General features: G+C 36.1%; 1 protein-coding gene across 1 annotated transcript in view; it reads left to right on the plus strand.

Annotated features, from left to right (window-relative positions):
• Positions 1 to 3778: 3778 nt before the first annotated feature.
• LOC115216336 (tetratricopeptide repeat protein 23-like) overlaps positions 3779 to 16195 on the plus strand; it is a 190548-nt gene continuing 178131 nt past the window's right edge. Inside the window, exons 1-2 of the mRNA XM_029785562.2 lie at positions 3779 to 3874; positions 11782 to 11903. Coding sequence (XP_029641422.2) covers positions 11818 to 11903 — 86 coding nt within the window. The 5' untranslated portion in view covers positions 3779 to 3874; positions 11782 to 11817. The remainder of the gene's footprint in view (positions 3875 to 11781; positions 11904 to 16195) is intronic.

Below are 16195 nucleotides of genomic sequence, written 5' to 3' on the forward strand. Positions count from 1 at the left end.
ATTTACGGGGATGTACTTGCATAGCGAGTGACTTGATCTGAGATCGTGTGCTGGAACGAAAACAATTGCAGCGTGGAAGAAACACACAAAAACCGTTAGATTCACTTTGACATTTAAATTCAATTTGTCAAAATATTTTCGTCGCTTTGAGACCGCGAGCTGTTCACTGACAAAATTCTGTGCTGCATCTATATATATATATATGTGTGTGTGTGTGGTGTGTGTGTGTGTGGTGTGTGTGTGTGTGTGTGTGTAATATATATATATATATATACATATATACATATATATATATATATGTGTGTATATATATATATATATACTATATATATATATATATATATACATACATATATATGTGTGTATATATATATATATATATATATATATATATATATATATATATATATACATACATATATATATATGTGTATATATATATATATATATATATATCTATATATATATATATATATATATATATATATACACAGATCTCAACATGTTGTAGTTGAAGGGGTAAAATCAAGCCCAGCCAAAGTCAGTAGTGGCGTTCCGCAAGGCACTGTGCTGGGCCCACTTCTTTTCATCATTTACATTGATGACATTAATGACATCATCAAGCACAGCAACATAAAAATCTTTGCAGATGACTCCAAGCTACAGAAGGTCATAAATGAGGCGAGTGACCGGACATGCCTTCAGTCAGATCTACTGGCTGTTATCCAATGGGCAGAAAAAAACAATATGCTGCTGAACGAGGATAAATTTGAGCTAATCCACTTTGGAAAAGAGGATGCCCTGAAACTCCCATACTCCCTTCCTTCAGGTGAAACTCTCGCGGCGTCCAACAACATCAGAGACTTGGGAGTAATTGTGGACAACAACGTAAGCTGGGCCACTCATATAAACACCAAAGTTGACATGGCCCGCAGAATGTGTTCCTGGATTCTCAGAACTTTCAGTCGAGAGATATCCACACCATTATCCTTCTCTTCTCCACTTTTGCCCGACCCCACCTTGAATACTGTTGTCCACTGTGGTCTCCCCACACAATACAAGGTATCATAAAAGTTGAAGCACCTCAAAGGGCAATCACAAAAAAGATAGATGGCATGACAGGCCTCGACTATTGGGGTCGACTAGAAAAGCTAAAACTCTATTCTCTCCAACGTCGTCGTGAGCGCTACATCATCTGCATGATGTGGAAAATATTCCATCAGCATTGCCCAAATGATGTTGGCATCACCTTTAAGGTACATCCAAGGCTTGGGCCCCGTGCCATCCGCCCAAAACAAAAATCGCACTCTCATCTCATAACAACAATACGGCACAATTATTTCACCTCAATTGGCCCCGCTCTCTTTAACATTACACCAAAACACATTAAAACAGAAACTGACCCTATAGGGTTCAAGAAGTCTTTGGACAGATTCCTTCAAGAAATCCCGGATAAACCCCCTACACCGGATATGTCTCTGTAAACAATAACTCTCTACTTGAGTGGGCCATAGTGCCCAAATTCTGACTTGAAAACTTCACCAGGTGGTGCTATTAAGTTAGACATGGCCTGGGCCAATAATGGCCGAAACCTATCAAAGTATCAAAGTATCAAAGTATATATATATATATATATATATATATATATATATATATATATATTGTTATATTTCAACACCGACTTCACATAAAAAATCTTGCACAACAAATATTTAAACGTACTATATATATATATAATATATATATATATATATATATATATATATATATATTATATATATATATATATATACATACAGAGAGAGAGAGGGGGAGAGGGAGATATAGAGAGGGAGATATAGATTTGGAATGCTGTCCGAGTAGATTACGGATAGTGGTCTAAGGGAGACAATCTTTTGCATTTGACATATAGGCAGGATGAGTATCTCAAATCATTTAGAATACTTAATTAGAGAAAGGTGAATTTGAAGTAATTAATTAATTAATTAATTATTGGATATCTTACAGCTGTTTCCAAGGATATCCCAAGTGAGAGGTTAGCATCTCCATACACTGGGTATTCCTTCATCAGAGGCAAAGTGAGTATGTATGATAGTTCTAGACAGGGAATTCACAGTTTACAAAGGCTTTTTATCAGTAGATAGAAGAATAGAGACAGAGAGATAAAGGTGTCGATTATAACATACAATGGAAGATTTTGGCCAGATGTAAGCCCTATACTAACGGCAGCGGAAGGTGCGGTTTATGCGACATGGAGAGATGGCTTATCTGGAAAAGCAGCTTAGACCCTACCACATGTCTAAATACAAGGACAGAGCTTTTCGGATCATGCCCACATGTGACTAAATTTCTGTTACGTTTTTGGTCCCCTAAAGAAAACGGATAGAACATGCTTTCTGTGTTATGTCCCAAGAAGAATTTATATATTTTTATATATTTTTATATATTTTTATGTATTTTTATATAATTTTTATGACGAAAAATGCGAGCGATGTATAAGTACACAGGCAAAGCAGAGTTATAACAGAGTAATTTCCCTTCATTTTTAACGGTATTTTTTCATAACGTTTTCAAATAGCCAGATAACCGAAGAGATGGTGTTGTGGATTTCCACTTCGGCATCTGAAACTCAGAGTTTTATCTTGACTACCGAGTAATGTAACATATTGTATAGATAAATTTCCTCTATTTACATAATATTGAGGTCTCTTTCTTTCTTTTGTTATCTTACCGTTTTATCAATATATATATGACACTGCATCCTTTAAGGCCCTCATGCTTCCCGAAATCCGTCGAGACTACACCTGATTATATATACACTTTAGATGAGTTGTAGTGCACCTGAGCACTGTACACAATGTTTATTATTATTATTATTATTATTATTATTATTATTATTATTATATATATATATATACAGAGAGAGAGAGAGAGAGAGAGAGAGAGAGAAATTCTTTATTCACCATAAGGTTGAGAAAAAGAGGGGACAATACGTTGACAGACAAAACAAACGTTGGGGTCAGGGTATCTGCTGCACTCGCAAAATTTAATTTTTGACTTTCCCGCTTGTGTCGTAGTCTCGCTAGACATATTGTCGTCTGCTTTTGTAACGCTCGCGTGAGACGCCTCTATACTTTTACCTTCCTCCTCCCACATTTTCGCCTTCAAACAAAATTTCAAAGTTTTCCTCCGACTCGGAAGAAATTGGTGGCAAATTCATGCTTTTTGCCGCTTCCCCCTTGAAACATGGGGGGAAAGAACAGCAAAACTCTGCTGCAACAGCAGAAAAGAAGTGGTCTTGACGACCAAAACAGCAAATTTTCACAATTTTCAGCACAAAAACAATCTTTCACTGCGGAGCAAAGAATAACACAACCGATCAGAGAGAGAGAGAGGGGAGGGAGTCAGATAGAGAGAGGTGGGAGAAAGGGGAAGGAGGGAGTGGAGAGAGAGAGAGAGAGAGAAAGATTCCTATTAAAATGCTGGGGCCGCAAGCTGTCAGAGTAGAATCCAGATAGTGGTCTAAGGGAGACAATCTTTTGCTTTTGACCTTAGTCCTAGAGAGATAGGGGGAGTCAGATAGAGAGAGAGGGGGAGGGAGCCAGATCGAGAGAGAAGGGGAGGGAGTCAGATAGATAGAGAGAGAGAGAGAGATTCCTATTGAAATGCTGGAGCGGTCTAAGGGAGACAATCTTTTGCTTTTGACCTTAGTCCTAGAGAGAGAGAGGGGGAGGAAGTCAGATCGAGAGAGAGAGGGGGAGGGAGTCAGATAGAGAGAGGGAGGGAGTGAGATAGAGAGTTACCGTTGTCAAGGTAAACATGTAAACTGTTGAATTCGCTTGGCTTGACCTACAGACTTAAAAATTAATTTTTTGTAAGTAAAACACTTTCAAACTTCGTGGAGTAGTCTGAGTATATATAAAATTAGTGTTTTAATTATTTTCCATTGTTTGCATTGCTTTATAGAATTTGAAACTTATTCGTTGCTAAGGTAAACAAACAATCCCCTTATCGTAAATTCGCTTGGCATCGTACACAGCTTTTTCAGTTCCCTAGAATTATATTTGAAACAAAATAAAAAGAAAAAGATTCATACGCATAAATATCCATCCTTAGACATCAGAAAGATTAGAAATGCCCTCATGCTTTCCGAAATCCGCCGAAACTACACCTGATTATATATACACTTTAGATGAGTTGTAGTGCACCTGAGCACTGTACACAATGTTTTATTATTATTATTATTATTATTTAAAAATTTGGCAATCTTTCGTCTCTAGTAGACCTTTCCGTCGATTTCCGTAAAAAAATTTTTTTTTTTTACATATGGGCTTGCGGGAACTTTTGAAGTAATGAGAGCGAAAGAGACTAAGAGAAAGCGATTGTATGACGAGGGAAGTTCTTTTGAAGTTACCGTCCAGGGGAAGCATTGATGTACATGTGTGTGTGTGTGTTTGATGGGGTGTGGGAGACAGACAGTATGTTGTGTAAGTGAAGTGCTTCTGTTAGTGTGTGTGAAGAGACAGAGAGAGTAATGTGTCTCTTTCGCTCTCATTACTTCAAAAGTTCCCGCAAGCCCATATGTAAAAAAAAATAACATTTTTTACGGAAATCGACGGAAAGGTCTACTAGAGACGAAAGATAGCCAAAAATTTAAAATACCGGATCTTTACCTTTTGACCTACAGATTTAAAAAATAATTTTTTCTGACTAAACACTTTCAAACTTCGTGGAGTATATATAAAATTTGTGTAGATCCTAAATAGCTAAATTCTTTTTGAAAGTCTGAGTATATATAAAATGAGTGTTTAGATTATTTTCCATTGTTTGCATTGCTTACGCAATATTTATTTTTATACACACACACACACATGTATACAAACATATGCATATATATAATAATAATAATAATAATAATAATAATAATAATAATTGTGTACAGTGCTCAGGTGCACTACAACTCATCTAAAGTGTATATATAATCAGGTGTAGTTTCGGCGGATTTCGGAAAGCATGAGGGCTTTAAAGGATGCAGTGTATATATCTATATATATAGATATATACACCTATACACACATATTCTAATGCATATGCATATATGTATATATATTTATAATGTGTGTGTATTATAGATGCATACATTATATATATATATAAAAGATGTTTACATACAATATATAGTCTATATTTATATTTATGTTCTATTATATGTATCCTACTTATTGTATAACATTACTATTTTATGTACACTCCTTCATGTACACTGTTTTATCCTGCATTATTATGTTTAACCTTATAGTTTCTTATGTGGTGGTTTAATAAAGTATGTGATTGAGTATTATCTGGTAATTGATATTTGATTTCGATGTATTTCTCCATTTTCTTATTTTGTATTATGAATTTGTGGTAAAACATTTTACCTTTGCCCATATAATACAATAAACGAATTAATTGTATCGCAATTCTTAACATTTATGTATTAACTTTGTTGGGTACCTCACTAGCAGTATATTGGATATATGGTATCCCATGGTGGGTTGCATTTACAACCCCTGTCTCAATTTGTAAATATATATATATATATATATATATATATATATATTACTCTTTTACTTGTTTCAGTCATTTGACTGCGGCCATGCTGGAGCACCGCCTTTAGTCGAGGAAAATCGACCCCGGGACTTATTCTTTGTAAGTCCAGTACTTATTCTATCGGTCTCCTTTGCCGAACCGCTAAGTGACGGGGACGCAAACACACTAGCATCGGTTGTCAAGCAATGCTAGGGGAACAAACACAGACACACAAACACATACACACACACACACATATATATATATATATATATACGACAGGCTTCTTTCAGTATCTGTGTACCAAATCCACTCACAAGGCTTTGATCGGCCCGGGGCTATATTAGAAGACATTTGCCCAAGGTGCCACGCAATGGGACTGAACCCGGAACCATGCGGTTGGTTAGTAAGCTACTTACCACACAGCCACTCCTGCACCTAAGTGAAAGAACTCTGGCCGAAATAAGATTAAGATATGTATATATATATTGTTTTTTTTTTTCGATTTGATTTATTATTATTATTACTAGTATCGTTGTTATACATACAAGCATATGTAATGATAATAATAAGTGGATGTAAACACATGAACAAAATAAGAATAAACAAAAACAACAACAACGAAAACAAAATACTAATTACATGAACGTATATAAACAGAAGATACAAATATCACAGGCATCCCCCCACATACACACACTAAATAAACATAGACGCACATAGAGATATAAGCATGCACAAATGAAGACATACAATAGAAATACAAAATGGCTGACGGTTAGTAAGGAGAGACACAAATAAGAAAGAAGAAAACAAAGGACCACTGATGCGGTCACAGGAGTGTGACGAAAGAACTCTGGCCGAAATAAGATTAAGATTAATGTAAAAAATAAATAACACTGAAGCAAAATAACACCAAATATATTGGGAAGATAATAAAGTAGTGGTGATCCCAAAATGAAGGTGCACGTGTGTGTGTATATGAGAGCATATATGGGTGTGTGGATGATGGTGTGGGTGCTGGGAAGTAGTCAGTGCTAGTGTGTGCATGGTGGTGTGGTGTGGAGGGACAGGTGAGAGTGGGGAAAGCAAGGGTGGGTTGTGGGTTAGGCTGATATATATATATATATATATATATATATATATATATATATGTAGGCAAGTAAAAAACAAAAATAGGAAAAACAACACAATTCAAAAGGATGTACACAGCGAATATATGAGATTGATGCTCAGAGAAAGTAAGATGGAAAAAAGATGGGGGTGTGACATTTCAAGCATGGTTCTTTGTCAGAAAGGAAAGCGTAAAATGACTGGAGAGAAGGAAAAGGATAGTCCGAGAAAAGCATATATCTTTATATATAAAAGTAAGGTTGTGTGCTGTCTGTCTCCTACGATTTATATTCCTAACTACTCCCACATTTTGTGGTGCAGTTTAACCAAAACCGGGTATCTTATAGTTGTGATTCATATCGAGCCCTTCTGGGTATAAGCGCGCGTCTACGATGAGGCTATGATTTAAAAAAAAATTTACCTTCAATTTTTCCCATTTTTAATGCATTTTTGGCATATATAAGGGAAGTAACTCTCTAAAAATTTATTATTAAATCTCAGAACGTAAAAAGCTACAGTAACACCCCCCCCTTTTGTGGTTAGCCATATTGAGATGGCTATTATACTTTACATCTCTAAAAATGCTTATATAGTTATTTCCCTTACAAACCCGAGCAACGCCGGGCGATACTGCTAGTATATATATATATATATATATATATATATATATATATATGTATGTATGTATAATTATTTTCTTGTTAATTAATGATTCCTATCAATATAAATATTCCCCCACTACATGTCTACTATTACATGTCTTAAAAAAGAAACAAAAATCTCATTGTTTTGGGCGAATGATTCAACCATTATGAAACCAAAGATTTTTTACCGTTGTCTCTGAAGGCAGCTGTGCACCTCACCAACCCCCCACCCGTCCCACTTTACATGACACATTCACTTGCATTCTTTTATTTATTCTGATCTCCCACCCAAAGAATATTCATCCTAATAATTTCCATGACTTTTGTTTTGGGTGAACTTCTACTTAGAAGGAAATTCCATTTATGCATGTATGCATATATTTACACCGAGAAAAATCATTTAACATTGTCTTTACATTTGGATGTTTATCATTAAAAAATGTTTTGAAACCTAGAATTGTTTCTTCTTTTATTAATTTCAGTCAGTGTGCTATGACCATGCTCAGGCACTGTCTTTGGGTGTCTTTCATTGACCCTATCAATAGAGATAATTTCAAACATAGGGCAGGGTCCCATTTTAACGATGCCTGTTCATTGAAAGTAACCTTTGATAGCCTAGTATACTAGAGCAGTAAACATGTAAATGAACACACACACATACACACAAACACATCTTGCGGGCTTCTTCATAGAATCATTCTCCCAATTTGACTCACATGACATTGATCAACCTAAGACTACAGTAAAAGACACTTACCCAATATACCACACAGCAGAATTGAACCCAGAAACCCATGGGTGTGAAGCAAATTTTTCAACCACAAAGCTATCCTTTATATATATTTTTATCAAAATTCTTTTGTTTAAAAGAAAAAGATCAAAGCCTTTTAATTTTTTCTTCTTTATTATGAAAATGTCCTGTGTAAGTTATCTGGCGTTAGTATTGACTGGGGTTGGAAGTTTCTAGTACAAGAAAATTAAAGGGGATAAGTTCAGCTAGGAATATTATCTTTGTCACATATTCTACTGGAACTTGTAAATTATAACATGTTTCATGTACTAACAAAATTTGTAAATAATTTCAATATTCATTTCATCCAGTATTGATTAAAGCAGTGATTCCCAATGTGGTCCCTGAAACCTACCAGTGGTCCCCAGAGAATTCGGAGCCATAAAAAATTGAAGCCATTTCAGATCTACACAATATTGTTCGATAATAAAGACACTGTTAGTTAATAATAATTTATATGAAGACAGAATAATAATAAGAAAACAAAATTCAGTAATCTCTCTCTATATAAACGGCAGTTTGTCTGTGTGTTTCTGTGTGTCTGTTAGCTTGTACCCTCACCCTGACTACAGCTTTCAACCGATTCTGATGAAACTTAACACACACATAGCCCAATGTCATAATTCAAAACTAACGCAGAGAAAATTTCGAAAAGTTCCCCCAGTTCTGAAAAACATCGATAAATTCGACATGGGGTCGAGAATCAGAAACACAAACCACAGACTGTCTAGGGGACGCAACTCGACCGTTTTAACTCTCAAAAAAAAATTTACCATAATTTTTTTTCCATTTTTTGGGCTATAACTCTCTAAAAATGCTTTATAGTTATTTCCCTTACAAACCTGAGCAACGCCGGGCGATCCTGCTAGTTATTCCATAAGAATCAATAATGTATAATATATATTACAATCAAGAATTACATAATTTAAATTTTATAATCACAACAGTTTCATAATAAATTCAATATTTTTAATAGATCACTATATAATATTGTTTAATAATAAATTTGATACTTTAAATTTATAGAAATAAAATATTTATTATTTTAATTTTTTTTATGATCAGTTGTAATAATATCTGAACCAACTGCTAAAAAGGCAAAACTGAAGAAATACAAAGAAGATTTTATCGTGTTTGGTTTTGTATCTGTAGACTCAAAACCTATGTATCTTGAATGTAATGCCATCATGACAAATTATTCCATGAAGAAAGTTAAGCTGGAGCAGCACCAGAAATTAAGGCATCCATCATCTGTTGGTAAAGGTCGGGAATATTTTGAGAATAAAAAGAAAATACAGCTAATCAAACTACCTGACTGTAAAGAAGATAAATATTGAAAAAGTAAAGACACTCAAACCAAGTTATTTGGCTTCTGAAATTATTGCCAAGGTTGCAGCACCTCAGATTTAAGGTGAGAATCTTGTCAAGCCTGCTATGATAGCTTGTGCAAATGAGGTTCTGGGAAAAGATGCTGAACCTACTCTGAGTACAATTCCACTTTCAAATAACACAATTACAAGAAGACAGGATGAAATGTCTAATTTTGTTGAGGAGAAAGAAGATTGTGGAAATTCTCCAAACGCCCAATTTTTCTATCCAGGTTGATGATAGCACAATTCATAACCAAGTTATCCTTCTGGTCTATGTCAGATTCAACCATGAAGATGATATAAGGGAAGAAATGTTATTCATTAAAAGTTTTTTTTAAACAACTAATGGAGAAGATATATTCAATGAAGTAATGCAGTATTTTAATGATAAAAATATTCCATCGACTAATTTGATCAACACTGCATCAGATGGAGCTGCAGCCATGACTGGAAAAGTGAAAGGCTTTGTTTCTAGAATGAAATCAGTTGCTCCTCACATTTTAAATATATGTTGCATTATCCACAGACAGCATGTGGTTGCTAAGAATATTGGAGGACACATGGAAAATGCACTCAACACTTCCATACATACAAATAACATTGTCAAATCAAACTGTGAATAATAGATTTTTATGTAATTCTGTGAAGATGAAGATTTTAAAACCCTATTGCTTCACACAGAAGTAAGATGGGTCAAAAGGCCTGAGCCTTGAAAGACTAGTGAATTTGTGGGAGCCATTAATTCACTTTTTCATGTTCAAGAGTCAGATGACTCATTACAACTCCAAGACAAGCTGATACAGCTAAGAAAATTTTGGAAAGACTTTCTGAGTTTTAAAAAAATATTATACTTGAGTGATATTTTTAAAACAGTGAATCTGCTTAACTGCAAGGTAGAAAATCAGATTTGGTCACCTGTATACTGCTAGTATACATATATACTAGCAGTAAAACCCATTGTTGATCAGGTAATTACTTTGACTGTTTATCGAGAGCCACATTTAAAGTATTATATGTATAATTTACTTCTCCTGTATGTGTGTATTTTTATAAGAGAAAACCATGTAATAATTGAAGTAGAAGAAAGATTAATATCATACATGAACTTGTGTTTGTTTATGATAGCTAAGGCGGTGATAGACAGCTAATGCGTGCATGAATGCGATGCGATCTCTGCCCAGTATGCCGAAGTGAAGAATGCATTAAGTAAATAAAAAGCAAGCGATTATTAGAGAGCAATAGCCGCCTTAGCCACGTGCATAAACGCAATGCGTCCGTGTGTTACGTATGCTACCGGACACACACTCGTGGGCGATATCGCCGCCGAGATGACAGCTTTTCGATCGATCTTGTCGCCAGCCGCCAACTCTTTGCTCGCTCCAAACGCTATTGCTCTCTACTACAAATCGCTTGTCTGCACCCAACTTTATTACTAATATAATCATCGTCGTTGTCATCATCATCATCATCATCATCATCAATTAACGTCCGTTTTCCATGATGGCATGGGTTGGACAGTTTGACTGAAGTCTTGGAGAGCCAGCTGCTGCAACAGACTCCAATCTAGTCTAGCATAATTTTCTACATCTAAATGCCCTTCCTAACGCCAACTATTCTGAGAGTGTAGTAGGTGTTCTTTATGTCTCATCAGCACAGGAGCCAGCTAGCGGGTCACCGGCCCCCAGCTATGGTATTGGTTTTACTTGACTCAAGCATACTGCAAGCTTACGCATGTCCTCGGCATTCATAGCCCATGTTTCACTACCGTATAGCATGGCAGTTCACACACATGCATCATACGGCAAATGAACCCCAGGACTTATTCTTTGTAAGCTTAGTACTTATTCTATCGGTCTCTTTTGCTGAATCGCTAAGTTACCAGCATCGATTGTCAAGCGATGTTGGGGGGGACAAACACACACACACACATATATACATATATACGATGGACTTCTTTCAGTTTCCGTCTACCAAGTCCACTCACAAGGCTTTTGGTCGGCCCGAGGCTATAGTAAAAGACACTTGCCCGCGGTTCCACGCAGTGGGACTGAACCCAGAACCATGTGGCTGGTAAGCAAGCTACTTACCACACAGCCACTCCTGCACCTATTTATGTTTATTCAGAATCACAGTTATATTTCCCTTCTTTTACTCAAGCTTTAAAATTTCAAATTAAATGAATAACAACTTTTTTTGATTTAACATACTTTCATTTGTACATTTCTAAATGGTATTTCAACAACTTTATACAGATCTCTTCAAAAATTTAATTTCCATTATTCTATCCATTTAGTTTACCAAACCTTGACCTTCACATCTCCCACCAAAAATGTCTGTGAATGACTCACCAATAGATGACAAATTCTTTGAGAGCAACATAGAAGAAAACCAATCTGAAGAATCAGATATATTTGAGTGAGTAAAGGTTTTGTCAAATTTGGTTCTCATTGGAAACTTTTAGATGCTTTTGTAAAGGGAACTAGTTGCTTCTTTACACTTTTGGGGTGCAACTTAGGTGCAACACAATTTCCTTCTTTAGATTCCAGAAACTTCCAGTCATGAACAAGAACACAACCTTAAAAAAATATATATCTCTTTATTTTCTTATTTACAAAAGAAATTCGTTGGTATCTTCGTATCCACTAGGTGCGAAATAGCAAGGCTGAATTTTATCGTTTGTAAGCTTGTTACAACAATTCAGCAGCACAGAACAGGTATTCAACAGCAACAGAGCAGGTCATCTTGGCGCTATTAAGGAAAACGCCCTAGTAACTGTCCCCTTCAGTCTCTAGCGCATGCGCTTGAGGGAACATCCCTATGCCTTTCCAGAAGGTTCTAGAAGGTTCTAGAAGGTTCCAACCCCGCACATGCGCACTGAAGAAGGACGATCCGCACACGCACACTGAAGAATGACGTTGCATGTGCGCACACTGGAATATGACGTCACTACACTTTTATAATGGTCTGGGTCACACAACAACATCTGTTAATATATTTCAAACAAAGTTCTAAACATGAAAATATTGTTTAAAATCTTGGTTTAACTCTTAAGCATTCAGATTCAAATGTAATGCTAATTTATTCACATTGTTTTGAATTAATCATACATTATCTCATAGCTTTGAGATTTTGATGAGGTGATTGTTTAATTTTAGAATGACAATGTAGGGTATATGTAAATGGAAGGATTTGGCTAGTTTAAATTTAAAACGTAGAATATTTTGGGTTGGATATGGCCAGTTTCAATGCTAAATGGTTAACGTAACCTTATAATGACCTTTGACTTGGTACATTACCACGCTTGGAATGGAACTTTCATGCTTATTTCTTAATGTGAAATGCAATATAGATTTCTTTATTAGCCATGTAGGACTAAACACAGAGGGAACAATACAATGTAGAATTTTTAACTTTTTCGAAATCGATCAAAAGGGAATGAAAGACCTTCTTTTGGATGTGTAAACTGGGAAATAACACAAAAGTCGTTGTTAACAATAAGAGTTCCCAATAAGTGGAGGAAATATAACATTAACTAGGTTTATCCATGGAAAAAAATATCCTATATAAAGGAACCATGGTAACCTCGGTAACAAAAAGGAAAAACATTAACATGAGAGCAAGGTGCTCTTTCTCTCTTTGTTTTATAGGTTCATGCTGAAGGTGGTTCCATCATTTATTTGTACCATCCTTGCCACATTCATCCACCTTTTGCTGAACCTTTCATTAGACAAAACTCCCCTCTCTATTCTCACCTTCCTCTTCAAGTGATACTTGAAGAAGTTGATGAGAGGAAAGAGTTTGTCTCTAAACCTATCACACACATTCTTTCACCATAGCCACCAGTACAAGGGAAACTGCCTTGCTTTCCTGCTTAAAGGTAGCAATATTCACAAAAGACTCTGCTGACAACTGAATTCATCCCATACATGACAGCAGCCATTCGACATAAGCCCACAGGTCTGAAATGTTTGGACATTGCACGAATGTGTGCTGAATGGTTTCATCATTCTGACCGCATCTTGGGCAAGTTAGTCCAGTGTTTCTTGAACAGTGCCTGTTTAGTCCAAGTCATCTCTGATCTTAGTAGACTTATAATCAAAGGCATTTCAGTCATGACCATCCCATTAATTTTTATAACTATTTATCGGATTGTGCAGTCCAACTCATCTTTCCTATTTAACCCTTTAGTGTTCGCATTATTCTGCCAAAATTAATGCTTATACATCTACATTGTTTTGAACTAATCATGCATTATCTTGTAGCTATGAGATTTTGATGAGGTAGCTGTTAATTTTTAAAACGATATTGTAGGGTTGGTGTGAGAGACCAGATCTGGTCAGTTTGAACATAAAACAGGCAGAATACTTTTGGCCGGATATGGCCGGTTTAAATGCTAAAGGATTAAAGATGTCAGACTGTTATTTGAGAATATTTGGCACCTTTTTCTAGCAGGTTTATTGATTGCTTAGAGGCTGCCTCATTCTCTTTAAAAAGAGTAAGGGACTGGCACTTTGGTTCAGTTGTTGTTGCTGTTGTTTAGCCTCCGACCAACCCTGAGGGTCAGTTACAACATGTTCTGTCCTGTTAGCCATTGGCTATTTATATGTTCATGTCCTGGTGTTAACTAAAGACAAGGAATAACATTCAAGTTGGTATTGAAGTGTTCAGTTCCTTGTTGTGGTGATGCATATGTGTCTCTGTATTTGTGTGTGTGTGTGTGTGTGTGTGTGTGTGTGTGTGTGTGTGTGCGTGCGTGCGTGTGTGTGTAAGTTAGTGTAAATACTGGTTTAAGTACTCTCAATAATTAAAGTTTATTTAATAGCCATAGGTCAACATTGACTTATTCTCAAGTGGTGGGAGATTAATGCCCGATAGCTAAATAATAATGCTCTTCGGTCGGTTTATACTCATATCATTTTAATTATGTTAGTGAGCACTTTCATTGCGATTTGAATGTTTTAGTCAGTTTTATATTATTTATATTATTTGAGATGTCTTTAGATGAAATATTTGTTTGAATTTATTTTCTGTAATCAATAGTTATTGATCTATGCTGATTTATCCCTATGTTGGGTTGTTTTAAGTCAATTGAAGCTTGATAGTTAAAGTGATATATTATTCTGCCAGTTTATGTTTGGTTCATTATAATTATGTTTACCTGTTCCAGAAATATATGTTATAGACTGTGCAGCAGCAATGACTGTGTTTTAATTAGTCTGTGTTTTTTAATTATTTTATGTTTGAAGTTCTTGGTTGGTTATTCCTTAGGTTAGTATTATTTTCCATTTCACGTATTGGTAACATATTAGGTTCAGTAAATTTTGCTCAATATATTTACTTTGCTAGTGTGATTGAAGTTGTATAATTCTTAAGGTAACAGTGTCCTTTTTGAAGATATTTCTGTTTTATGTTGTAGTTTGATCTCTGTGTTTCATAGTTACTGATATGGAATGCTTCATGTTTGAGGTTTGATATTTGTATTTGTCATAAAAAGCAGGTGTAGTTGTAATGGACATAATGCACTAATGTTTCCCTCTTCTGTTTTGTTCATTAATTCTTAAGCTGTGTTTATATTTGTAACACTGTTGACACCACCAAATTGAATGGTACTGCTCAGGTGTCAAAACCAGAATGATATCCATTAGGCTGCTGATAGCAGGAATTTATGTTTGAAATGCTTGTGGTTTGTGAATACTTTACATCTTGTGTTTTCTTTGTTCTAACTTGTCCTTCCTTCTTGTTGGGTTGTTATTGTAACATTTCTTGCTTTCTTGGTTTATGGTGGTTCTGTTCTTTATATTAAACCACACACTGATAAAGCATGGTTGTCCTTTATTGGGATGCTGTTTATGACTAGGGTTATACTTATTTAAAGATTTCTGGTTTAGCGAGGGCTTGTTGCAAATATCTATATATTCTATTCTTGCCTCTTCATCTCTGCCCTGCATATTACTTGGTGACCCTACCAGTGTTTGATGCCACAGAAAAAAAAAACTGTCCCCACTCTAAAGTGGTTGGTGTTTTGAATGGCAGCCAGCCATAAAAACCATGCAAAAAACTGACCTTGCCTGTGCTTGTGCCACATGAAAAGCACTCAGTCCACTCTGCCGTGTGGTTAGTGCTAGGAAGGGCATCCAGCTGTAAAAACCCTGCCAAAACAGCCCCAGGAGTATAGTGCAGGATCCTGCCTAACCAGTTCCTATCAAACCATCCAACCCATGTCAGCCTGGAAGGCATACATTAAATGATGATGATGATGATGATGATGATGATGATGATGATGCACACTCTCAATGGCATGCATGTGGGTATACACAGTGTGTGGAGGCACAATGGCCCAGTGGTTAGGGCAGCGGACTCGCAGTCATAGGATTGCGGTTTCGATTCCCAGACCAGGCGTTGTGAGTGTTTATTGAGCGAAAACACCTAAAGCTCCACGAGGCTCCGGCAGGGGATGGTGGTGATCCCTGCTGTACTCTTTCACCACAACTTTCTCTCACTCTTACTTCCTGTTTCTGTTGTACCTGTATTTCAAAGGGCCGGCCTTGTCACTCTCTGTGTCACGCTGAATATCCCCGAGAACTACGTTAAGGGTACACGTGTCTGTGGAGTGCTCAGCCACTTACACGTTAATTTCACGAGCAGGCTGTTCCGTTGATCAGATCAACCGGAACCCTTGTCATCGTAACCGACGGAGTGCTTCTATC

This window comes from Octopus sinensis, linkage group LG10, assembly GCF_006345805.1.
Source record: "Octopus sinensis linkage group LG10, ASM634580v1, whole genome shotgun sequence".
In the NCBI taxonomy this organism is placed as follows: Eukaryota; Metazoa; Mollusca; class Cephalopoda; order Octopoda; family Octopodidae; genus Octopus; species Octopus sinensis.